At 53.8% G+C, this 18,177-nt stretch overlaps 1 protein-coding gene across 1 annotated transcript in view; it reads right to left on the bottom strand.

Annotated features, from left to right (window-relative positions):
* Positions 1-17,606, bottom strand: part of GSDME (gasdermin E) — a 31,556-nt gene extending 13,950 nt beyond the window's left edge. Inside the window, exons 1-4 of the mRNA XM_079785376.1 lie at positions 17,544-17,606; positions 11,890-12,119; positions 10,230-10,422; positions 508-679 (exon numbers count right to left, since the gene is read on the bottom strand). Coding sequence (XP_079641502.1) covers positions 508-679; positions 10,230-10,422; positions 11,890-12,100 — 576 coding nt within the window. The 5' untranslated portion in view covers positions 12,101-12,119; positions 17,544-17,606. The remainder of the gene's footprint in view (positions 1-507; positions 680-10,229; positions 10,423-11,889; positions 12,120-17,543) is intronic.
* Positions 17,607-18,177: the final 571 nt, after the last annotated feature.

Here is an 18,177-nt window from a genome sequence, read left to right as displayed (position 1 = left end):
GGAATGGGCGACCCAGGATGGTGCCCTGCGATCCAGCCCGAGCTCTCCTCTCAGTCCCAGCAGGTGGGGAGAGACCCGAGGAGAGAGCCCAACCCACCCCCAGGGAGGCAGCTCACACGTCCTCCGGGAGTCCGGGACCCAGCAGTGACTGAAGCCAGTCACTCCCGAAGGCTTCAGTGTCAGGAGCCAATGAATTCTGTCTCATTTAAGCCAACTGCAGTTCGGTTTCTGTTAACTTGCTACACAAAGAGCCCTGAAGAATGAAGACACCACCACCGAGGACCCTGACCAACGTCCTCACGGTGGCACCAGTGCGGCTGCTGTGGCCTTGCCTGTGCCAACGCCCTGGCACATGTGCACCTGCATGGTCTCAGTTTGGACCCCGCCAAGCCGCCCCCCACATGCGCACCTGCACCGTCTGGGTTTGGACCCCGCCATGCCGCCCCCCACGTGCGCACCTGCACCGTCTGGGTTTGGACCCCGCCATGCCGCCCCCCACGTGCGCACCTGCACCGTCTTGGTTTGGATCCCCACCATGCCGCCGCACTTCTCCTCAATCTGCACGTGCTCAGATATCACGCATTGCTGCGTGGTCACTATCTTCTGCGTCAGCACGCACAGGACCTCGTTCCGCCTCTCCAGCACCTGCTGCAGCAGAGGGTTTTTCAGATTGATCCTCCTGAAAAAGAAGTGTCCTCGTGCCTGTCAGTCCCGGGAGGATGTCTAATCTCTTACAAGGGGGTTTACACAATTTTACAGATGGGGAAACAGGCCCATGAGGCATGGCCTGCTCAAGGTCACCCAGCAGATTCGGGCCTCCCACACAGTGACTCTGGAGAATTTCAAGAATAAGCTAAATTTCCATCTACAGGAGATGATTTCACGCTTAGGAGCAAACAACGAAATAACCTCTCTGGAGATTTCATTCGCTCTGAGTCTATGAAGTGGACAGGAAGAGAACAAATTAGACGTGGTTCTGGCATGAGAACAATTATAGTGCTCATCCTGGCCGAGTAAACATTCCAAGGTTAGTAAAGCTCAGCAGCCACAAGCTCACCCGCCCCCCCCCCCCCCCCCACTTCAGGCAGGCAGCTCTCAGGGTTCTGAAAGTGCCCCCAGAACTGCGGTGAGCAGAGGGAAGGTCCTGTCCCCGAGTAACAAGCTGCCTGGAGAGGAAACAGCAGGTGTCCATCAACAGAGGAATGGACGGACAGCTGTGGCGCATGCACAGAATGGGATATTATCTCTCTGTATAAAAGGCTAATATGCTAAGTGTCTGTCCAACCGATAGGTATGATGCACACTGACCACCAGAGGGCAGATGCTAAATGCAGGAGCTGCAGTGACTTGGCAGTGGCAGTTCTCGGGTGATACACCCCGAAACCAGAGAGGAGGGAGCCCGATTCCTCACGGGGCTGTGCAATTCCACCTTTGGCCGTGTGTTATGTTGTTGCTGGGGCACTGTCACCCGATTCTGATTTACTGCACACTTGCGTTTGCGTTCCACACCCTGTACAACAGCAACTTTGCAGAGTGCCCTCTCGCACTCCAGGACCCCTCGGGGGATGTCAGAGAGCCGGTTTCGGCCCGATCCCCGCAGGCCAGGCCAAGAGACCCACCTGCTGGAGGTACCCAGCTTACTCTGCAGACTCCCTGGCAGAACTCCATCTGACTGCTCTTGCCACGCCCTCCTCCATCCATTCTACATGGTTCCATCTCTAGCAGGTTCCTGAAAACACTCCCTCATTCCAGTTCAGGCCATGGCTCCTCCCCTGTGCACACACCTCCCGGCCTACAGCCCAGACCTGTGCACACACCTCCCGGCCTACAGCCCAGACCTATCCACACACCTCCCAACCTACACCCCAGACCTATGCACACACCTCCCGGCCTACAGCCCAGACCTGTGCACACACCTCCCAACCTACACCCCAGACCTGTGCACACACCTTCCGGCCCACACCCCAGACCTGTGCACACACCTCCCGGCCTACAGCCCAGACCTGTGCACACACCTCCCAGCACATAGCCCAGACCTGTGCACACACCTCCCGGCCTACAGCCCAGACCTGTGCACACACCTCCCGGCCTACAGCCCAGACCTATGCACACACCTCCCGGCCTACAGCCCAGACCTGTGCACACACTTCCCAACCTACACCCCAGACCTGTGCACACACCTTCCGGCCCACACCCCAGACCTGTGCACACACCTCCCGGCCTACAGCCCAGACCTGTGCACACACCTCCCAGCACATAGCCCAGACCTGTGCACACACCTCCCAGCACATAGCCCAGACCTGTGCACACACCTCCCGGCCTACAGCCCAGACCTGTGCACACACCTCCCGGCCTACATCCCAGACCTGTGCACACACCTCCCGGCCTACAGCCCAGACCTGTCCACACACCTCCCGGCCTACAGCCCAGACCTGTGCACACACCTCCCGGCCTACAGCCCAGACCTGTTCACACACCTCCCGGCCTACAGCCCAGACCTATGCACACACCTCCCGGCCTACACCCCAGACCTGTGCACACACCTCCTGGCCTACACCCCAAACCTGTGCACACACCTCCCGGCCTACAGCCCAGGATAACGGCAGGGACAGCTAAGGCCCCTGAAGAGGTCTAGAGCAACCCTGGCTTGTTGGAAATCACCGCACCACCTTGTGCCTTAAGTAGATCCACTGAAATGCTTGCTGTTGTCTTAGCTAAACATGAAGTGTTTGGGGAAAACAAACAAACAAACAAACTCAGCCTAGACCACCCAAGGCTCCATTGCTTAAAGGCCCACCTCCTTCCAGAACCGCCCAAACACCGAAGGAAGAGGGGACAGTCATTGCAGGAGCGTGACTTCCTCCTGCACCCGATGGCAGGACAGTCCTGAGCGGCTCGCCGGGCTGGCCACACACCCACCATGGGGCAGGGAACAGCGTGGCCAGGGCCAGAGCCCACCTCTGAGGCTAAGACTCAGGTGACCGGGGGGCAGAGGGCATCATGGCTATCGCTCCTGGGAAATGCTCCTGGGCTGCCGGGCCGGCGGTGGGCACTGCCGGGCACTCTCCAGGTGGCTGGGTCCTGTTTCCTGGGGCGCTGCTGCCACCTTTTGGAACTGAACGCTGGACAAGCTACTCACCTTAGAAGGCGAGACCTAAGGCAGACAGAGGTCGCTAACTGCAGGGAAAGTGGATTGTCCTGATCCGGAGTGGATTCTTCCCCAAATCCTGCCTAGTGGGTGGGGTTGGATGGGGCATCCATGGCGATCTGACCTGAGACCTGAGGAGAAGTCTGATGGGGGGACCCATGAGGAAACCTTACGAAGAGGCACACGGGAGAGACCCCTTTTCTGCCTTGTCATCTTCAATGTGGCCATTTGGGGATCAAGAGAACTAGGCTGCTGAGACCAGCAATGTGTGGAAGCTGCCACAGGGGGGCTCCACTGAGCTACCGAACTAACCAGCCACCTAATATTAACTCAGGGTCAGGGTGACTCACCCACCCTCAGATGTTTTCATGTGTGAGGCAATTACAGGTGTTCTTTGCAACTAAGGACACCCTAACTGGGTCATAAAGTTACTGTCACCCTTATTTCACAGAGGGACACGCAGCAGAGAGCTCATGACCCAAAGGCACATGCTAACAAGGGCCAGGAGAAGGCAGCGGGCGTGTCTGTCCCCGAAGCCCCGTCCTCTCTTCCCTCTCCCTCCGGGACTCCCGTGGGCCCTGCATACAGAAGGCACTTAATATGTGCTTATTAATGAACAAGAAATCTTTCTGCCCAGTCCTCCTGGGAGCGCTCCCCAGAGACTGTCAGTGGATCCTCTCAGAACCGGAGCAGCGGGGGCGGGGGGGGGGGGGGGCCCACAGAGTCTCCATTTCCACCACAGAGGAAACTTCCCACATCCAGAGATGCTCAGCCAGAGCATCTGGCAGGAAATCTCCAGAAACCTGCCACACCGATTACCAGACCACCCCACGGTGGCTGCCCACCTTTGCTCACATTATGGTCTGTGTCATACCCAGCCCACTCCCACCCACACACCGAGGAAGCCAGAGGGAAAGTGGCTGAGCAGGTATGGACGTTCACCCTCCCCTGGAGGAACTACCTGCCCCCAGGTGGCGAGAGGCAGCAGGCCCTAGAGGCAGCAGGTGTGAGAGATGATGCAATCTGATTGGCTGCCTAATGGAGAATTCACTGGAAAGGGTGGGACCAGGGCAAAAGGATGAGCCAGGAGACCCATGGACGTCTGGGCAAGAGCTGGTGGAGCCTGCAGCCGGGAAACGCTTGTGAAGCTGGGCCACGGGAACAGGAAGACCGGTATTTAACAGGTAGACGCCGCCCGTGGGGACCAAGTGTAGGAGAGAGGGTGAGGAGGCAGGAGTGGCATCCAACACTCGGGTTCCGGCTGAGACGACCAATGGCACTAATGCCTCACAGGCAGCACCTCAGAGGGCGGCGGGCAGAGCAGCGGGTTAGAGAGACGATGAGATGTTCGGTGATGAGTAGGGAGATGAGATGTTCGGGGATGAGTAGGGAGATGAGATGTTCGGGGATGAGTAGGGAGATGAGATGTTCGGGGATGAGTAGGGAGATGAGATGTTCGGGGATGAGTAGAGGGATGAGATGTTCGGGGATGAGTAGAGGGATGAGATGTTCGGTGATGAGTAGGGAGATGAGGTGTTCGGTGATGAGTAGGGAGATGAGGTGTTCGGTGATGAGTAGGGAGATGAGATGTTCGGTGATGAGTAGGGAGATGAGATGTTCGGTGATGAGTAGGGAGATGAGATGTTCGGTGATGAGTAGGGAGATGAGATGTTCGGTGATGAGTAGGGAGATGAGATGTTCGGTGATGAGTAGAGGGATGAGATGTTCGGTGATGAGTAGAGGGATGAGATGTTCGGTGATGAGTAGAGGGATGAGATGTTCGGTGATGAGTAGAGGGATGAGATGTTCGGTGATGAGTAGAGGGATGAGATGTTCGGTGATGAGTAGAGGGATGAGATGTTCGGTGATGAGTAGAGGGATGAGATGTTCGGTGATGAGTAGGGAGATGAGATGTTTGGTGACGAGATGCTCGGTGATGAGTATGCTCCCTCTGCCCGTCACTGCGAAAGCCCAGGTGGAATGAACTGCACACCCACCTCATCCCAGCCAACCCAATTCTGTACACCGCGTCTCATCAGTTCTAACACGCCTTAACATCTCTGGAATCAGGGTGTCTTAACATTGACAGTGAGGCGGTTTGATGGGCAGGGTTCTTAGTGGCACATAAAACAGTGGAGCATCTTACAACACGTGACATCTTGGATGTGATGAAATATGAGAACGCCTGTCAATCTCTGAAGAAACTAGCACTAGAGTGTCTCCCCTTAGGACCTAAATCCCACCTCGTTCCAAGCAGCTCTGCAGTAGCCTTTCAAGGAGAGCTCCCAGGACGGGACAGGAGCCACTCCCAGGGTCAATGTCGGAGCATCCCCAGGACGCCGCCTCCCTCAGAGGGTGGTCAGCTGTCTGGCTGCTCTGTGCACAGAAACCCCCAAAGCCAAACAGGCTTCCCGCTGCCCCCCGTCCTAGAGCCAAGACCCAAACCAGGAGACAGGATAATTGAGGGGGAAGTGACAAACGGGCTGCCTTTCAGACCACACGGAGACGCGGACGGCCCGGGAGGTCTCAGGAAAGACGCCTTTCCGAAAGAGTGAATTTGGGGGGACCTTGAGAGCTGCAGAGCTGCTCTCCCCACAAGGAACATGACCAAGACGAGGCCGCCAGCATTTGCTGACTCTGTCCACGGGGCTGGCTTCCCACATCTTCGTTCAAGAACTGAGCAAGCACCTCCTGCAACCAGCAAAGCACGCAGAGCCCTGGCCGGTGGGGCTCCGCTGGCTGGCGTCCTTCTGGGCGCTAACAGGTTGCTGGTTCGGTGCCCCATCGGGGCACCTGCCCAGGCTGCCGGCTGGACCCCCACTAGGGGGCACGAAGGAAGCAGCGGATCAATGTTTTGCTCTCACGTCAATGTTTCTCTTTCTCCCTCTCTCTTCCTCTCTCTCTAAAATAAAAAATAAAAAATAAAAATATATATAAAAATAAAAAACCACAAAACGAGAACTTTCCTGACTTTTCCATGGCCCGGCTACCGTCCGGGTCCAGCCTGCTGTTGGAGAAGCCAGGGTGCTGCTACAGGGGGCGCCAGAGGCTCTGTGGCGGCCACTGAGAGCTGAGTCCCTTCTGCAGGGTGGGGGTCAGGACGGGGACCACTCGGCTGCAGGCTCCGAGAGGTGGGCCTGGGAAATGCTGCCTGTCAGCACTTCCAGACTTCGTTTCATTTCTCTTCCGAAGCTCCGAGCCTCCCTGCCCCGATGCCGATGCTAAGTGGCCCTCTCCTCCCACAGCCCGGCCGTCCCCAGCTGCGGGAACCAGGCTGCATTTGGGACCAGTCACAGGAGCACCATTATGGCGAGTTCACACTAGTGCCACGTGCCGGGTGCCCCTCTGCTTATATTCTCTCATTTAATTCTCCCGCCAACCCCTGGGAACACGAAAGCCATTTTATTAACAAAATCCTGGGCAGTGAAGGCAGGAAAAGATGGCCCCTAGGTCTTGGTTTAAAGAAAAAGATCTTTTCGAAGCTGGGAGTAGGGGCAGGCGGTCTATCAGTGCTTGTTATATCATGCCTTGCGCTTCCGTGATTCCACAACCAATAGTTTCCATTTTAAAAAATGAGCCTGAAGTTTAACCCTCTGTGATCAGCCAAAACTACCCCCACATTCCCTCACCCACCCCAAGAGAACAGCATGAAGAGGTTCCAGCTGCTCCCACCCCAGACCCAGGATGCCCTCACCTGGTTTTAGGTGAAGGCTGCCCCTGAAGGAGAAAGAGAGAGAGAGAGAGAGCAAACAAAAGAACCAGATTCAGGAAACTCTTGTTCTCCAACTACATGTGGCCAGAGGTCTTTAAATTGTTAGACACAAACTCTATTTATTAAAAACTAGAGGCCTGGTGCACAGATTCGTGCTCATTGAAAGGAAATCAATTAGAAGGTGGCCAGTGGGTTGGGACTGGGTGAGACGGGCCAGACACACCCTGGAGCCAACCTCCCGTGGTCCCTCCCCAGCCAGCTGCACCTGGGGTGGCACCAGGGCTCAAAGGGTGTCTGTGGAGTGAGCGGGGTCCCTCTAACAGGTGGGTCCCTTGGCCTGGCCTGCGGGGATTGCCCGAAATCGGCAGTCCGACATCCCCCCGAGGGGTCCCGGAGTGCAAAGGGCACTCTGCAAAGTTGCTGTCACTTGGCAGCTCTGCATTGAGCGTCTGCCCCCTGGTGGTCAGTGCACATCATACCTACTGGCTGGTCGGCCGGTTGGCCAGTCGCTTAGCCTTTTATATATATAGATAATGATACAGCACTGAGTTGAACACGAAGACAAATGGGATGATTTTCAAACCCTCTGCTGGCCACAGGGCAGTTTACCAAGCAGAAAAGTCCAGTTCCTATTTCACTGAATGTTTTCCTCACGAAAGACACAGGCCCTCAAATCCCTCCCCTCAAAAACCTCCGCAGGTGAAACAAGATTCACAAGAGCTCCTGTAATAACACGACAGAGGCCACCTGTGGGCCATAACAAACTGTAGCACTTAATATTTTTTGTGTGTGTGTATTAAAACTTAGTTAGCTATAAGACTTTGAGTGTAATGTTTAAATACTTTAAATAGCCCTAGCTGGTTTGGCTCAGTGGATGGAACGTCGGCCTTCGGACTGAAGGGTCCCGGGTTCAATTCTGGCCGGGGGCACATGCCCGGGTTGAGGACTCCAGGTGGCCGATCAGTGGTTTTCTCTCATCATTGATGTTTCCATCTCCCTCTCCCTTCCTCTCTGAGATCAATGAAAATACATTTTATAAAAAATACTTGAAATAATTATGAAGGTTTATCACTGCACACCATGGCTTGCATGATGTCACTTCATAGAGAACCAAACTTCTAGTTATCGGATATTCACAGAGAAGTGTGGTTGGTTTTGCCAGAATTTGCTTTGCAATATGACAAAGAACGAGAGTGGCATCGGCCTGTATGCTAACACCCACCTCAACCCCACCACAGCAAAGCACAGAGGGGCACCGTCTCGGGAACCAGCTGGAACCAAGGCCTGAATACAAGGGAAGGCGCTGGCGTGACCCTCACATCTGACGATGAGCCAGGAGAAAACCCTCAAAGGTCAGCTGGCCAACTACTGCACCTACAGCGGAGAGCTGGGGCAGGGGTAGAAGGAATGATTTCCCAGGAATAAAACTCCCCAGACCCCAGCTGATTAGAAGCAGTAAATCCGTGACAGAGATGGGGTGGGTGTGGCACTTATTCTCAAGGCCGGGACCTGTGGCAGCTGACAATGCAAAACAAGGCAGAAAAAGTACAGGATGATCCATGATCCTAAGAACAAAACACGAACGTGAGTCATCACAGAATGGTCTCTATAAATGTGTTATTCTTCATTCAAAAAAGAGATTGACGTGATCTATCTTAGTGGGGTTCCCATCACGACTGTTTTAAGATACACGGAGAGCGCTCAATCAAAGGGGTCCCCTCCGTGCATCTGGAAGGTTCGTTCCCGTGGCATATGCCTTCACGCCCGGCAATGCTAGGTAAGCGTTATCCACACACACTTGCTTCTTGTGAGCTAGCTGAAGTTTGTTTTCGAGATGTACACACATCTCGTGGACAATAAACAGAGCACTCTGGATTCTGAGGGCTAAATAGCCTGTTTACAGATGACAACTTATCTAAATGACCTGAAATAAAAACAGCTGATGCAAATAAGCCCTCAAGAACATACAGTACTTAAGCCATTACTAACTACCACGCCCAAGGCCACACGTGTATCCAATAGCGTCTTATCAATCCAGTGATACTGTGGGCGTCCAAAGACGGGCAGGTGATGTAGGTAAGAATTTATGGGTCCAGCAAAGTAGCAAGAACATTAGCCTTACATATATCCAACCCACGGTGTGCCTCACTTTTACCTCTTAGCAACAGACAGGAAGAGGTGGCTCTGTGGTGAGACATTTCTTCCATTTCTAGACTTTAAATTTATGCTTTACCACCTTCCTGCTGTCACCTGTCCCCGCCCCCGGCATGCCTCGAACTGGGGCAGGGGTAGAAGGAATGATTTCCCAGGAATAAAATTCCCAGACCCCAGCTGATTAGAAGCAATGAATCCGTGGCAGAGATGGGGTGGGTGTGGCACTTATTCTTAGGGCCGTGACCTGTGGCAGCTGACCATGACACACAAGGCAGGAGAAGTACAGAACTTATTACAGGATGATCCATGATCCTAAGAACAAAACACGAATGTGGGCCATCACAAAATGGTGTCAATAAACGTGTCACTCTTCATTCAAAAGAGGAGAATTACAATGAACAGGGTTTCTGAGGACCATCCCGAGGTGATCTCATCCTGTGGTGGGCAGACTAGCTACGCACCTGGGCTTGCTCAGGGGGACACAGCCCACTGTCCACCTCCCGGGCACCCTCCCCGGGGACCCGGACTCATGCCTCTGCCTTTACATTCTCTGCTATAATTTTTAAAATATATATTTATATTCATTTCAGAGAGTAACATCATTGATCGGCTGCTTCCCGCACGCCCCACACTGGGGATCGAGCCCACAACCCGGGCATGAGCCCTGACCGGGAATTGAACCTCAACCTCTTGGTTCATAGGTCGACACTCAACCACTGAGCCATGCAGGCTGGGCTCTCTGCCATAATTTTATCTAGGTTTTCCTCAGCCAAACAAAGACACTACAAAAAAAATTATAGGCCATATCCCTGATGAACATAGATGCAAAAATCCTCAACAAAATAGTAGCAAACTGAATTCAGCAATACATTAAAAGGATCATTCACTATAATCAAGTGGGATTTTCCCAGGATGCAAGGCTTGTTCGATATCTGCAAGTAACAGAACACACCACATAAACTCAATGCAGGATACAAATCATATGACCATATCAACAGATGCAGAAAAAGCTTTTAACAAAACCCAGCATCCACTTGTGACAAACTTTCAGCAAAGTGGGACTACAGAGGGAACATACCTCAACAAAATACAGGCACCGAGCATTCCAAACGTTGACTGACCTGACAAGTTTCCACCCGTCACCCTTTTAACAAAGACCCAACTTTGAACATGAGATGCGTCAAAACCCGAAGGGCCCGGCGAAGTCCGCCTTACCTGTCCGCGGCCTGTCCGAGGAGCTGCCGCAGGTCCACCTCCTGCTTCTTCACGCTGCCGAACGAGGACTGACTCTCCACCAGGCCTCGGCCTCCCACATTCAGCTTCACCTTCCCCAGGGCCGTCTCGATGGCCCCACTCACGTGGTTTGCAAACTTGCCCTCGTATTTCACGAAGTCCAACTCCACGACCACTGCAGTCAACGAGACATGCATCTGCTGACGACACGGCCCGCTCTGTGCCTCAGGTCACCTCGCTTTCCAATCCTGTGCAGATCTGTGGGGAACACGAGGCCTGCACCCCAAATGGAAAGGCGGCCGCCACGCCGTGTGTGGGCCCAAGAGCATGGCCCCAGCACACCTGGGTGCTGAGAGCTGGGGTGAGGGCACGGAGGGCCAGGGGCTCTACTGGGGACTGTTGTGGTTTTTATCTCTCAGTTCCAATACACACATGTGTAAACAAGGACACATATAGTATCTGTGGACGTGAATGACTGTTTGTCAAGTAAACATCCACTTAACCATTCTCCTGGTGATAAACAGAATATTTTGGATGGGTGCTTTTCCAGGGCGGAAGGACTAGTGACAATGACATGGAAACAGAAAAAAAGAGCCGACCCAGCCAGGACACACACGAGAGTCCTGCTTACGCAGTAGCCGGCAGGCTGCCCACCTGCCTCACCCGTGGGAGCTGCCCGTCCCACCCACCAGCCTTGGAGAGCACTCTCCCGGCCTTCACTGCCATCTCCCCGAAAATAAGTCCCTTCGCAGCCTTATCTGATGATATCTGACCTCTACCCAGGCAGGCAGTTCCTGGTCACGGGATTCCTTATCTCTGTCCTTCTGCTGTCAGCGGGCATGCCCCTCCCCCTCCCTCAAACACCACCCTGGAACACACGAGCTCCAGACTCTCCATTCTTCCTCCCCGGCGCGCAGGCACTCAGGAAGATGCTACCCCCCACCTGGTGTCCGGGCTTCCGACAGGTCTCCTGGGAACTGCCATGCGCCTCCCCTGGTCATACCCAGGTGACTGCCTTAGAGACCTGCCCTTCTTATCGAACACTAAAGATAAATATCTGATGACCTCATTCCTGAGCTGCCATTCTCCCGATTTCTATTGCTTAGGTTTTTTTCATCCAACCGAGTACCATCATCAAAACAGCCTCCAGTCATCATCATTCCTAACATACCCTGAGAGTCTCTTAGGAAGGTCACATTTGGCTTTTTCCATTTCCCTGACGCAAGGGTCGCAGGTTCGATTCTGGGCAAGGGCACGTACCTCAGTTGCAGGCTCCATCCCTGGCCCCAGTCGGGACATGCGCAGAAGGCAACCAATCGATGTGTCCCTCTCACATCTGATGTGTCTTTCTCTTTCTCTCTCTGTCTCTCTCCCTCCCTTCCACACTCTCTAAAAATCAATGGGGGGGAAATATACTTGGGTGAGGATTAACAAAAAAATTAAAAAATTAAGCTATCCCTTTTCATGTCAGGTCTGCAGAATGATGTCATTTGAAGAAAAGAGATGTTTTCAAGGCAATAGGCAAGGAACAGGAAAAAATCACAAGGTACCACCTTATAGTCACTCAAGACAATATGCGTCTAGAAGAATCATCGTCTTCTGTTCTGGGGCTAATTGCAAACAAGAAGACAAAGAAACATACCTGGACTCAGACACTGGTCTCCTGTAAGCACATCTCCAAGGGCGACGGATAAAGACTGGTATTTAGGTCTCTGCCAGCACCAGAATCTGCTTTTTTTGGTCATCAGACTTAGAAGCTGTAACTTATCAGAGTCATTCAGGTTTGATACTGCGATCATGTTACCGCCAACATCAACTTCTCTAAGAAAATTCCTTGTTGCTTTGGCAAACATTTTGAGAACTCCAGATTACCTGGAAAAATAAGGTTATCCCAAATTAAATAAGTTATTATTTTGTGACTCTTTTTTCCTCAAATTACCTGATTTCTCCCTCGTATCTATCAGTATACATGAAAAAATACCTTCTCTCTAGAAAATTCCCTAGCTTGAGTTCAGAAGATGGCAAAGAAATCAAAGTGAAAAAATGAAAGAAATAGGTGTATAAGTCAGGATCAGTGAAGCTATGCTTCAGAAACAAATAACCTCTAAATCTTAGTGGCTTGTGACCAAAAAAAAAAAGGTTTATCCACTCCTCCCACTGCATGGCCAATATCGGAGGACGGGTGAGCTATGGCACCAGTCATTTGGGGATGCAGACTGAAGGGCAGCCATCACCCAAGCAGGGTCAGCCATCATCTGGAAAGTCTCACCCAAGCAATGAAATGCTCTGGCCCCAAACGGACATACATCATGTCTGCTCACAATTTGTTAGAGCTAGTCACATGGCTTCAGCCAATGATTATGCTCAGGAAATAAGATCCTACACCAAGTATTTGGAAGGCAGAGACCTGGAAATATCTGCGGAACAACACACTGACCACCCCGATTTGTATCTTACTTATGACCACTTCTGATGAGCTTTTTCTCTGTGATCTCCCCTATTCATAAATGGAAAGTAACCAGCGATTACTTTTTAACCCAGAAATGAAGGCCTCACTCTTCAGCTCTAAGAAGAAAGAAGAGACACATTGGAAGATATTAAAGGACTGTATTCAGTGAATAAGTTATAGACCATTCAATAAATGGTGCTAGAACCACTGGTAATCATCTGGGAAAAATAAAGTCAGATCCCGACCTCATGCCATACACAAGAGCAAATTCCCAATGGATTAGATATGGTGTTGTTTTTTAAGGAAAAAAATGAAACCATAAAGATACTAGAAAAAAATACAGAAATATTTGTACAATTGTAAAACGAGAAAGGCCTTTAGGAAGACAATGAAAAACTGAAAAAAAATTGTAGTATTTATAACAAAGGACTAGAATACTTTATAAAAAATGTTACAGATAAAGTTTTTAAAATACTATAGTATAAACATAAGCAAAAGTTATTAACAATTCACAATACATAACTATACATGTCTGGACACACACACAAATACACACCTATGTAAGCATTCTTTTAAAAAAGCACAAACTGAAATAACGTTTTTTAAAACTATCCATGGTCAAAGGTTAAAATATCTAATGGACAAGAACTGTGTTTTGTTTTTGTACCTTGGTGTCTGGCAGGCACATAGACAATAAAATCATAGAATGTAACAGCTGGGAACAATCTTAGATGTTAACTAATTTAACCCCGTTTTTTCCACATGAACCTCCTCTGGGAAATCAGAAAACATTTCTCTTTACCTATCACTAGGTCTCCCCTAAAAAAACTCTTCTTAGATTATTGTGCAGCTACCTAACCCTGTCCTTGTGTATTAACAAGAATGAACATTTAAGGAAGAAATTCTAAAACATGCAAAAAGTTCCTTTCTGTTCAACAGTGAGCTGCAAAGAAGGAAAACTACATATGCTCAGGTTCTCATCTCTATACTTATCACTCTACTAAGCATAAGGATCTTACATGCAATGGACCACTCGTCCCTCATCGAAACAGTTATGGAATCACTCATTAATTATTAAGCACCTACTATACCCAGGTACCATGCTTAAGCACTTAGGATACAGACACAAAAAGTAGTTTCTCTCCTTAATGAGCTACTGGTTTGGCGGTGAGATGGGGAAATGAGCAGAGTGTTACCTAGATATTGGCACAGACTGCTACAAGGAATGAAGCGAGAAAAAGGCATCTAAGTCCAACTGGAGAGAAGCACAGGGTCACAGAGGTTGTCCCGAAGTGGGTGGCACCAAGCTGCATTTTGTGGCGAAGAGCGCGGTAAGGACTCTAGCGGAATGAGCAGCCATTCTGACAGCCTCGCGCCTGCAGGAGGCGGTGAGGTGGGGGCCTAATGTGAGGCGAGGCTGGTGAGCAGCAAACACGTGATGTCCCGGAGACACCCTTCTGTGGGGAGATGCCCATCCCCACTTCCTCGACGGACCTGGGGTTGCTTTTCAGGCTCTGGGATTGGTTCCTGCACCAGAGTGCAGGGTTCTAGAGTGGGGAAGGGCAAAGAACACGGATGAGGGGCCCTCAGCCCAGGGCTGGGGAGGAGAGACCGTGCCAGGTGTGACCGTTGCTGTACCCGTGAGCAAGACCCGGTCCGAACACAGACCGCCTCAGGCTGTCTGTCTGACGCAATGAATGCTCTCCTTCTGACCTCAGCCGGTGCCTCTCCGTGCCCCAGGGCTGCTGGCTCCTGGAATCTTCTCCCGACCCGCGCAATCCCGTAAGGCATTTTCCCGCACCTGGGACCGATCCCATACCATCCATACTGCCTGACACAGACAAGCACGAAACTATCTCAACTAAGCAGAAGCCAGACTTCAGATTCAAATTTCTAGAATGCTCCCACCTGGAAGGAGGTGAAAATGGCATCAGGAGAGCTCCAGCTCTAAATGATCATGGCCCAAACCCCACTGCCCCTCTCAGCTGCCCCACTGCCCTGGGCTCTCACCCTGAGAATTCTATCAGCAGGTGGCCCCTATCTCCTGCCATGTGGCTTCCCAGCTCCACGCAGGACTCGGAGAGCCAAGGTGAGTGTGGTCAGGGCATGCAAGCTCGACCCAGACTCCTGGACAAGAGGCTCCAAGGAAGAGACCAAGAAAGCAAGACGACACCAAGTCAGATGGCCAACTGGGGCCACTGGCTCCTGGGAGCAGAGTCCTGAAGGTCGTTGCCAAAGGAATGATTGCAGGAGAAGATACTGTGACCACCACTGTCCGGTCTTAAGCCTGATAGAGCGACGGGAGTAAAACCTTTCGATTCAAGACTCTCCTCCGGAGCAGCTCTGGTTGGTCACCAGGCCTCCGCTTGCCTAGTTCCAGGGAAGAAACCTCAATGTCCAAATAAACTACACCAAGCGGGGGTAGGGGTAACTGCGTGTTGAGTGCCCGCTATGTGCCAGGCATTGGGCTAAATCCTCTCCACGCATTTCCTCATTTAATCTGCGCAACAACCCTGAGGAGGCATGGTGCACGTGTTACAGGTGTGGAAACTGAAGTTCAAAGTAACCTGCCCAATGTCACAAGAAAAAAAAGGCAGCGGCCCTGACATCCGGAAGCTGCCGGGTCCTATGACCTCGCCCCGGTGGTGCGAGGCGCGGGCCAGGCACCACCCCCCCAACCCTCCCCCCCAACCCCTCCCGCAGGTGAACTCGGACAATGTCCCAGAACGTCAGGCAAGGCCACGCCGGTCACAACAAATCAAGACGAAGACCAAGGCCTCTCATAATCTTGCCTGAACACAGACAAAATCTGAACACTGTCCAAACCAGAGAAATGACCAAACACCCCCACTACGGCCACCAGGCCCGGCGGAGTGACGGCTGTTTCTTGCCAACCACAGCGTCAGTCTTCCCTCCTGTGAGACAAGATTGAGGAAGATGCTCAGTACAATTTCCCCACTTCCTGGCAGCGGCCATCAGAGCCAAGTCCTGTTTCCTTAGCTCTCCCCCAAATCGCCTACAGCCCAAATCCTTTCACTTCTAACACCCACTTACTGAGACCCACACCCCAGCGTTCCTCCTGGTGTGAGGTCTCCCTCGGTGCAACAAGCAACAAACCCAACTTGGAGCTAAATGTCACATTAGAGCCGTGGTCGACAAACTGCGGCTCGTGAGCCACATGCGGCTCTTTGGCCCCTTGAGTGTGGCTCTTCCACAAAATACCAGGGCCTGGGCGAGTCTATTTTGAAGTGGCGTTAGAAGAAGTTTAAGTTTAAAAAATTTGGCTCTCAAAAGCAATTTCAATCGTTGTACTGTTGGTATTTGGCTCTGTTGACCAATGAGTTTGCCGACCACGGCATTCGAGGATTCACGCTGAGCCCAGCTCCCAACGAGGCCCACCTGCCTCCCAACCTGAGCCCTCAGCACCCTCCTCAGGTGACTCCTCAGGCAGGTTTTTTTATTTTATTTGTTTTTGGTATTTTGTTTTTTAATTTGGGCTACAAATGACTCCTTTTGTAAAGTAAGGAAGTGTGCTCGAAAGGGTAAACTTCCGTTATGGTGGAAGCAAAAATCATGGCTCTGGAGCACGCTGTTTCCCCACTCCCGAGGGGACGAGACAGCGCTGGACTGTCCCGCAGTTCACTGCTTCACGTTTTGAATTATCTTCTGTTTCCTCAATAACAAGGCGAACTGGAATCTACTGAGACAGTGTCATTCTTTTATGTCACCTTTGGTGCTCGGGCCCCAGTAGCTGAGCTTACTTTTATAAGACAAATTCAAGACCAAGTACCCCATCCTTCCTTTCTGAACTAAAAATCACTAGATGAAATTAAACACACACACACACACACACACACACACACACACACACACACACACTGATGGTCACACGACAGGCGGGAGCTGGGAAAGGCGTCAGGTGAGGCAGCCAAGGCTTTGGGAAGAGGCTGATGAAGACTGGTGCCCCTTAGGGTTCCAGAAAGAGCAAAAAGAAAAGCGCAGCTGGGAGCGGCCAGCTTCCTCCCGAAGCAGAGCCGAGGGGCGGCAGCTGGGAGCTGGGCCGATTTCTCGGCTCCCATTGCCGGCGTTCACCTCCCCGCTGTCTGCCTTCATCGGAGGAGCACGCTGGCGGAGGTCCTGAAACCGGTTCATTTACTGGGACTCACTCAGCTGCCTCCCGGCCGCACGGCCCCGCTCCACTCCACGGGGACTCCGCTGCCCATCTGCCTCCCGGGACGGCGACAGCCAGACCTCCCTCCTCATCCCGCCCCTCCCGGGCGCCCAGGAGGCTCTCCACGAAGGACGCCCCCCAACGCCCCGCACCAGCCCCCCCCCCCCCCAGCCGCCCGCCGCCGGCTCGCAGGTGCAGGTGGGAAGCGGCCCCGCACGTGAGGGCCCCGGAGGCCCGGCGGCAGTGGCGACGCCCTCCCCCCCGGGCCGAGAACACGGGGAGACCTGGCTCCCCCATCCAGACCCAGGCGGGTGGGGCTCGCTCCGGAGCAGAGACTGAAACCATGTCTGCGGGGGCTCGGCCGGCCCCCGGGAGGGGAAACCTCCGCACGCACACCCCGCAGAGGAACAGGAACAAAGGCTGGAGGGTGGGCAGGGGTGGTGGCGCGGGAAGACGGGGCCAGCTGCCCTGGCGACCAGCCGGGAAGGCAGTGGGAGCGCGAAGGGGAGCAGGGGGATGGGGAAGGGGCTGGGGGGCTAGGGGAGGGGCACAGGGAAGGGGGGACAGGAGGGGCACCACGCGGGCAGCTGCCCAGCCGCCGGCAGTCGATGGACCCGATTCTCTTAGGAGGGACAGAGGAGGGGGTCCCGGAGAGGGAAGGGGCGCCCGCACTTACCTCCCGCGCCCGCAGCTCAGCGCCCGCAGCCACGCGCCTCGCACGGACCAGGGCAGGGATGGCGGGGGCGGGGGCGGGGGCGGGGGCGGGGGCGGGGGCGGGGGCGGGGGCGGGGGCGGGGGCGGGGGCGGGGGCGGGGGCGGGGGCGGGGGCGGGGGCGGGGGCGGGGGCGGGGGCGGGGGCTCGCGGGGCCCCGGGCGGTCTGGCGGGACCTTTGCTCGTCCCCGCCCCCTGGAGCCCGGGGCGCACGGGAGCTGGGGGCGGCGGGCGCACCCGGCGGCGGCGGCGGGAGGGGGCGCTGTGCGGGGCGCAGGGAGTCCCGCGCGCGCCGCGGGCCAGGAGCCGGGCTGCAGCCGAGGTGGGGCCGGGGCTGGCCGGCTGCGTCCCGAGACCTGCCCTAAGGCCCGGAGAGAGCTGGTTCCCTTTCTCCAGGGACTGCCCAGCGGGTCCTGGGCGCCCTGGGGTCGCCCCGAGGCCTCACCGGCCGCCCGCTGCGCCTGGAGGTGGCCGCACCCGCCCGCCGCCCGCCGCGCGGACTGGCTCTGTGGCTTCCCGCGCCGGGGAGCGTCCGGATTGCGGTGTGACTGTGCCTACCCTCGGTCCCGACGCTTATTAACAATTCGTGTAACTAGAC

This window comes from Cnephaeus nilssonii (genome assembly GCF_951640355.1).
Source record: "Cnephaeus nilssonii genome assembly, chromosome: 12".
In the NCBI taxonomy this organism is placed as follows: Eukaryota; Metazoa; Chordata; class Mammalia; order Chiroptera; family Vespertilionidae; genus Cnephaeus; species Cnephaeus nilssonii.
The sequence above is the reverse complement of the archived record's forward strand: the minus strand, read 5'-3'. Positions and strand labels throughout refer to the sequence as shown.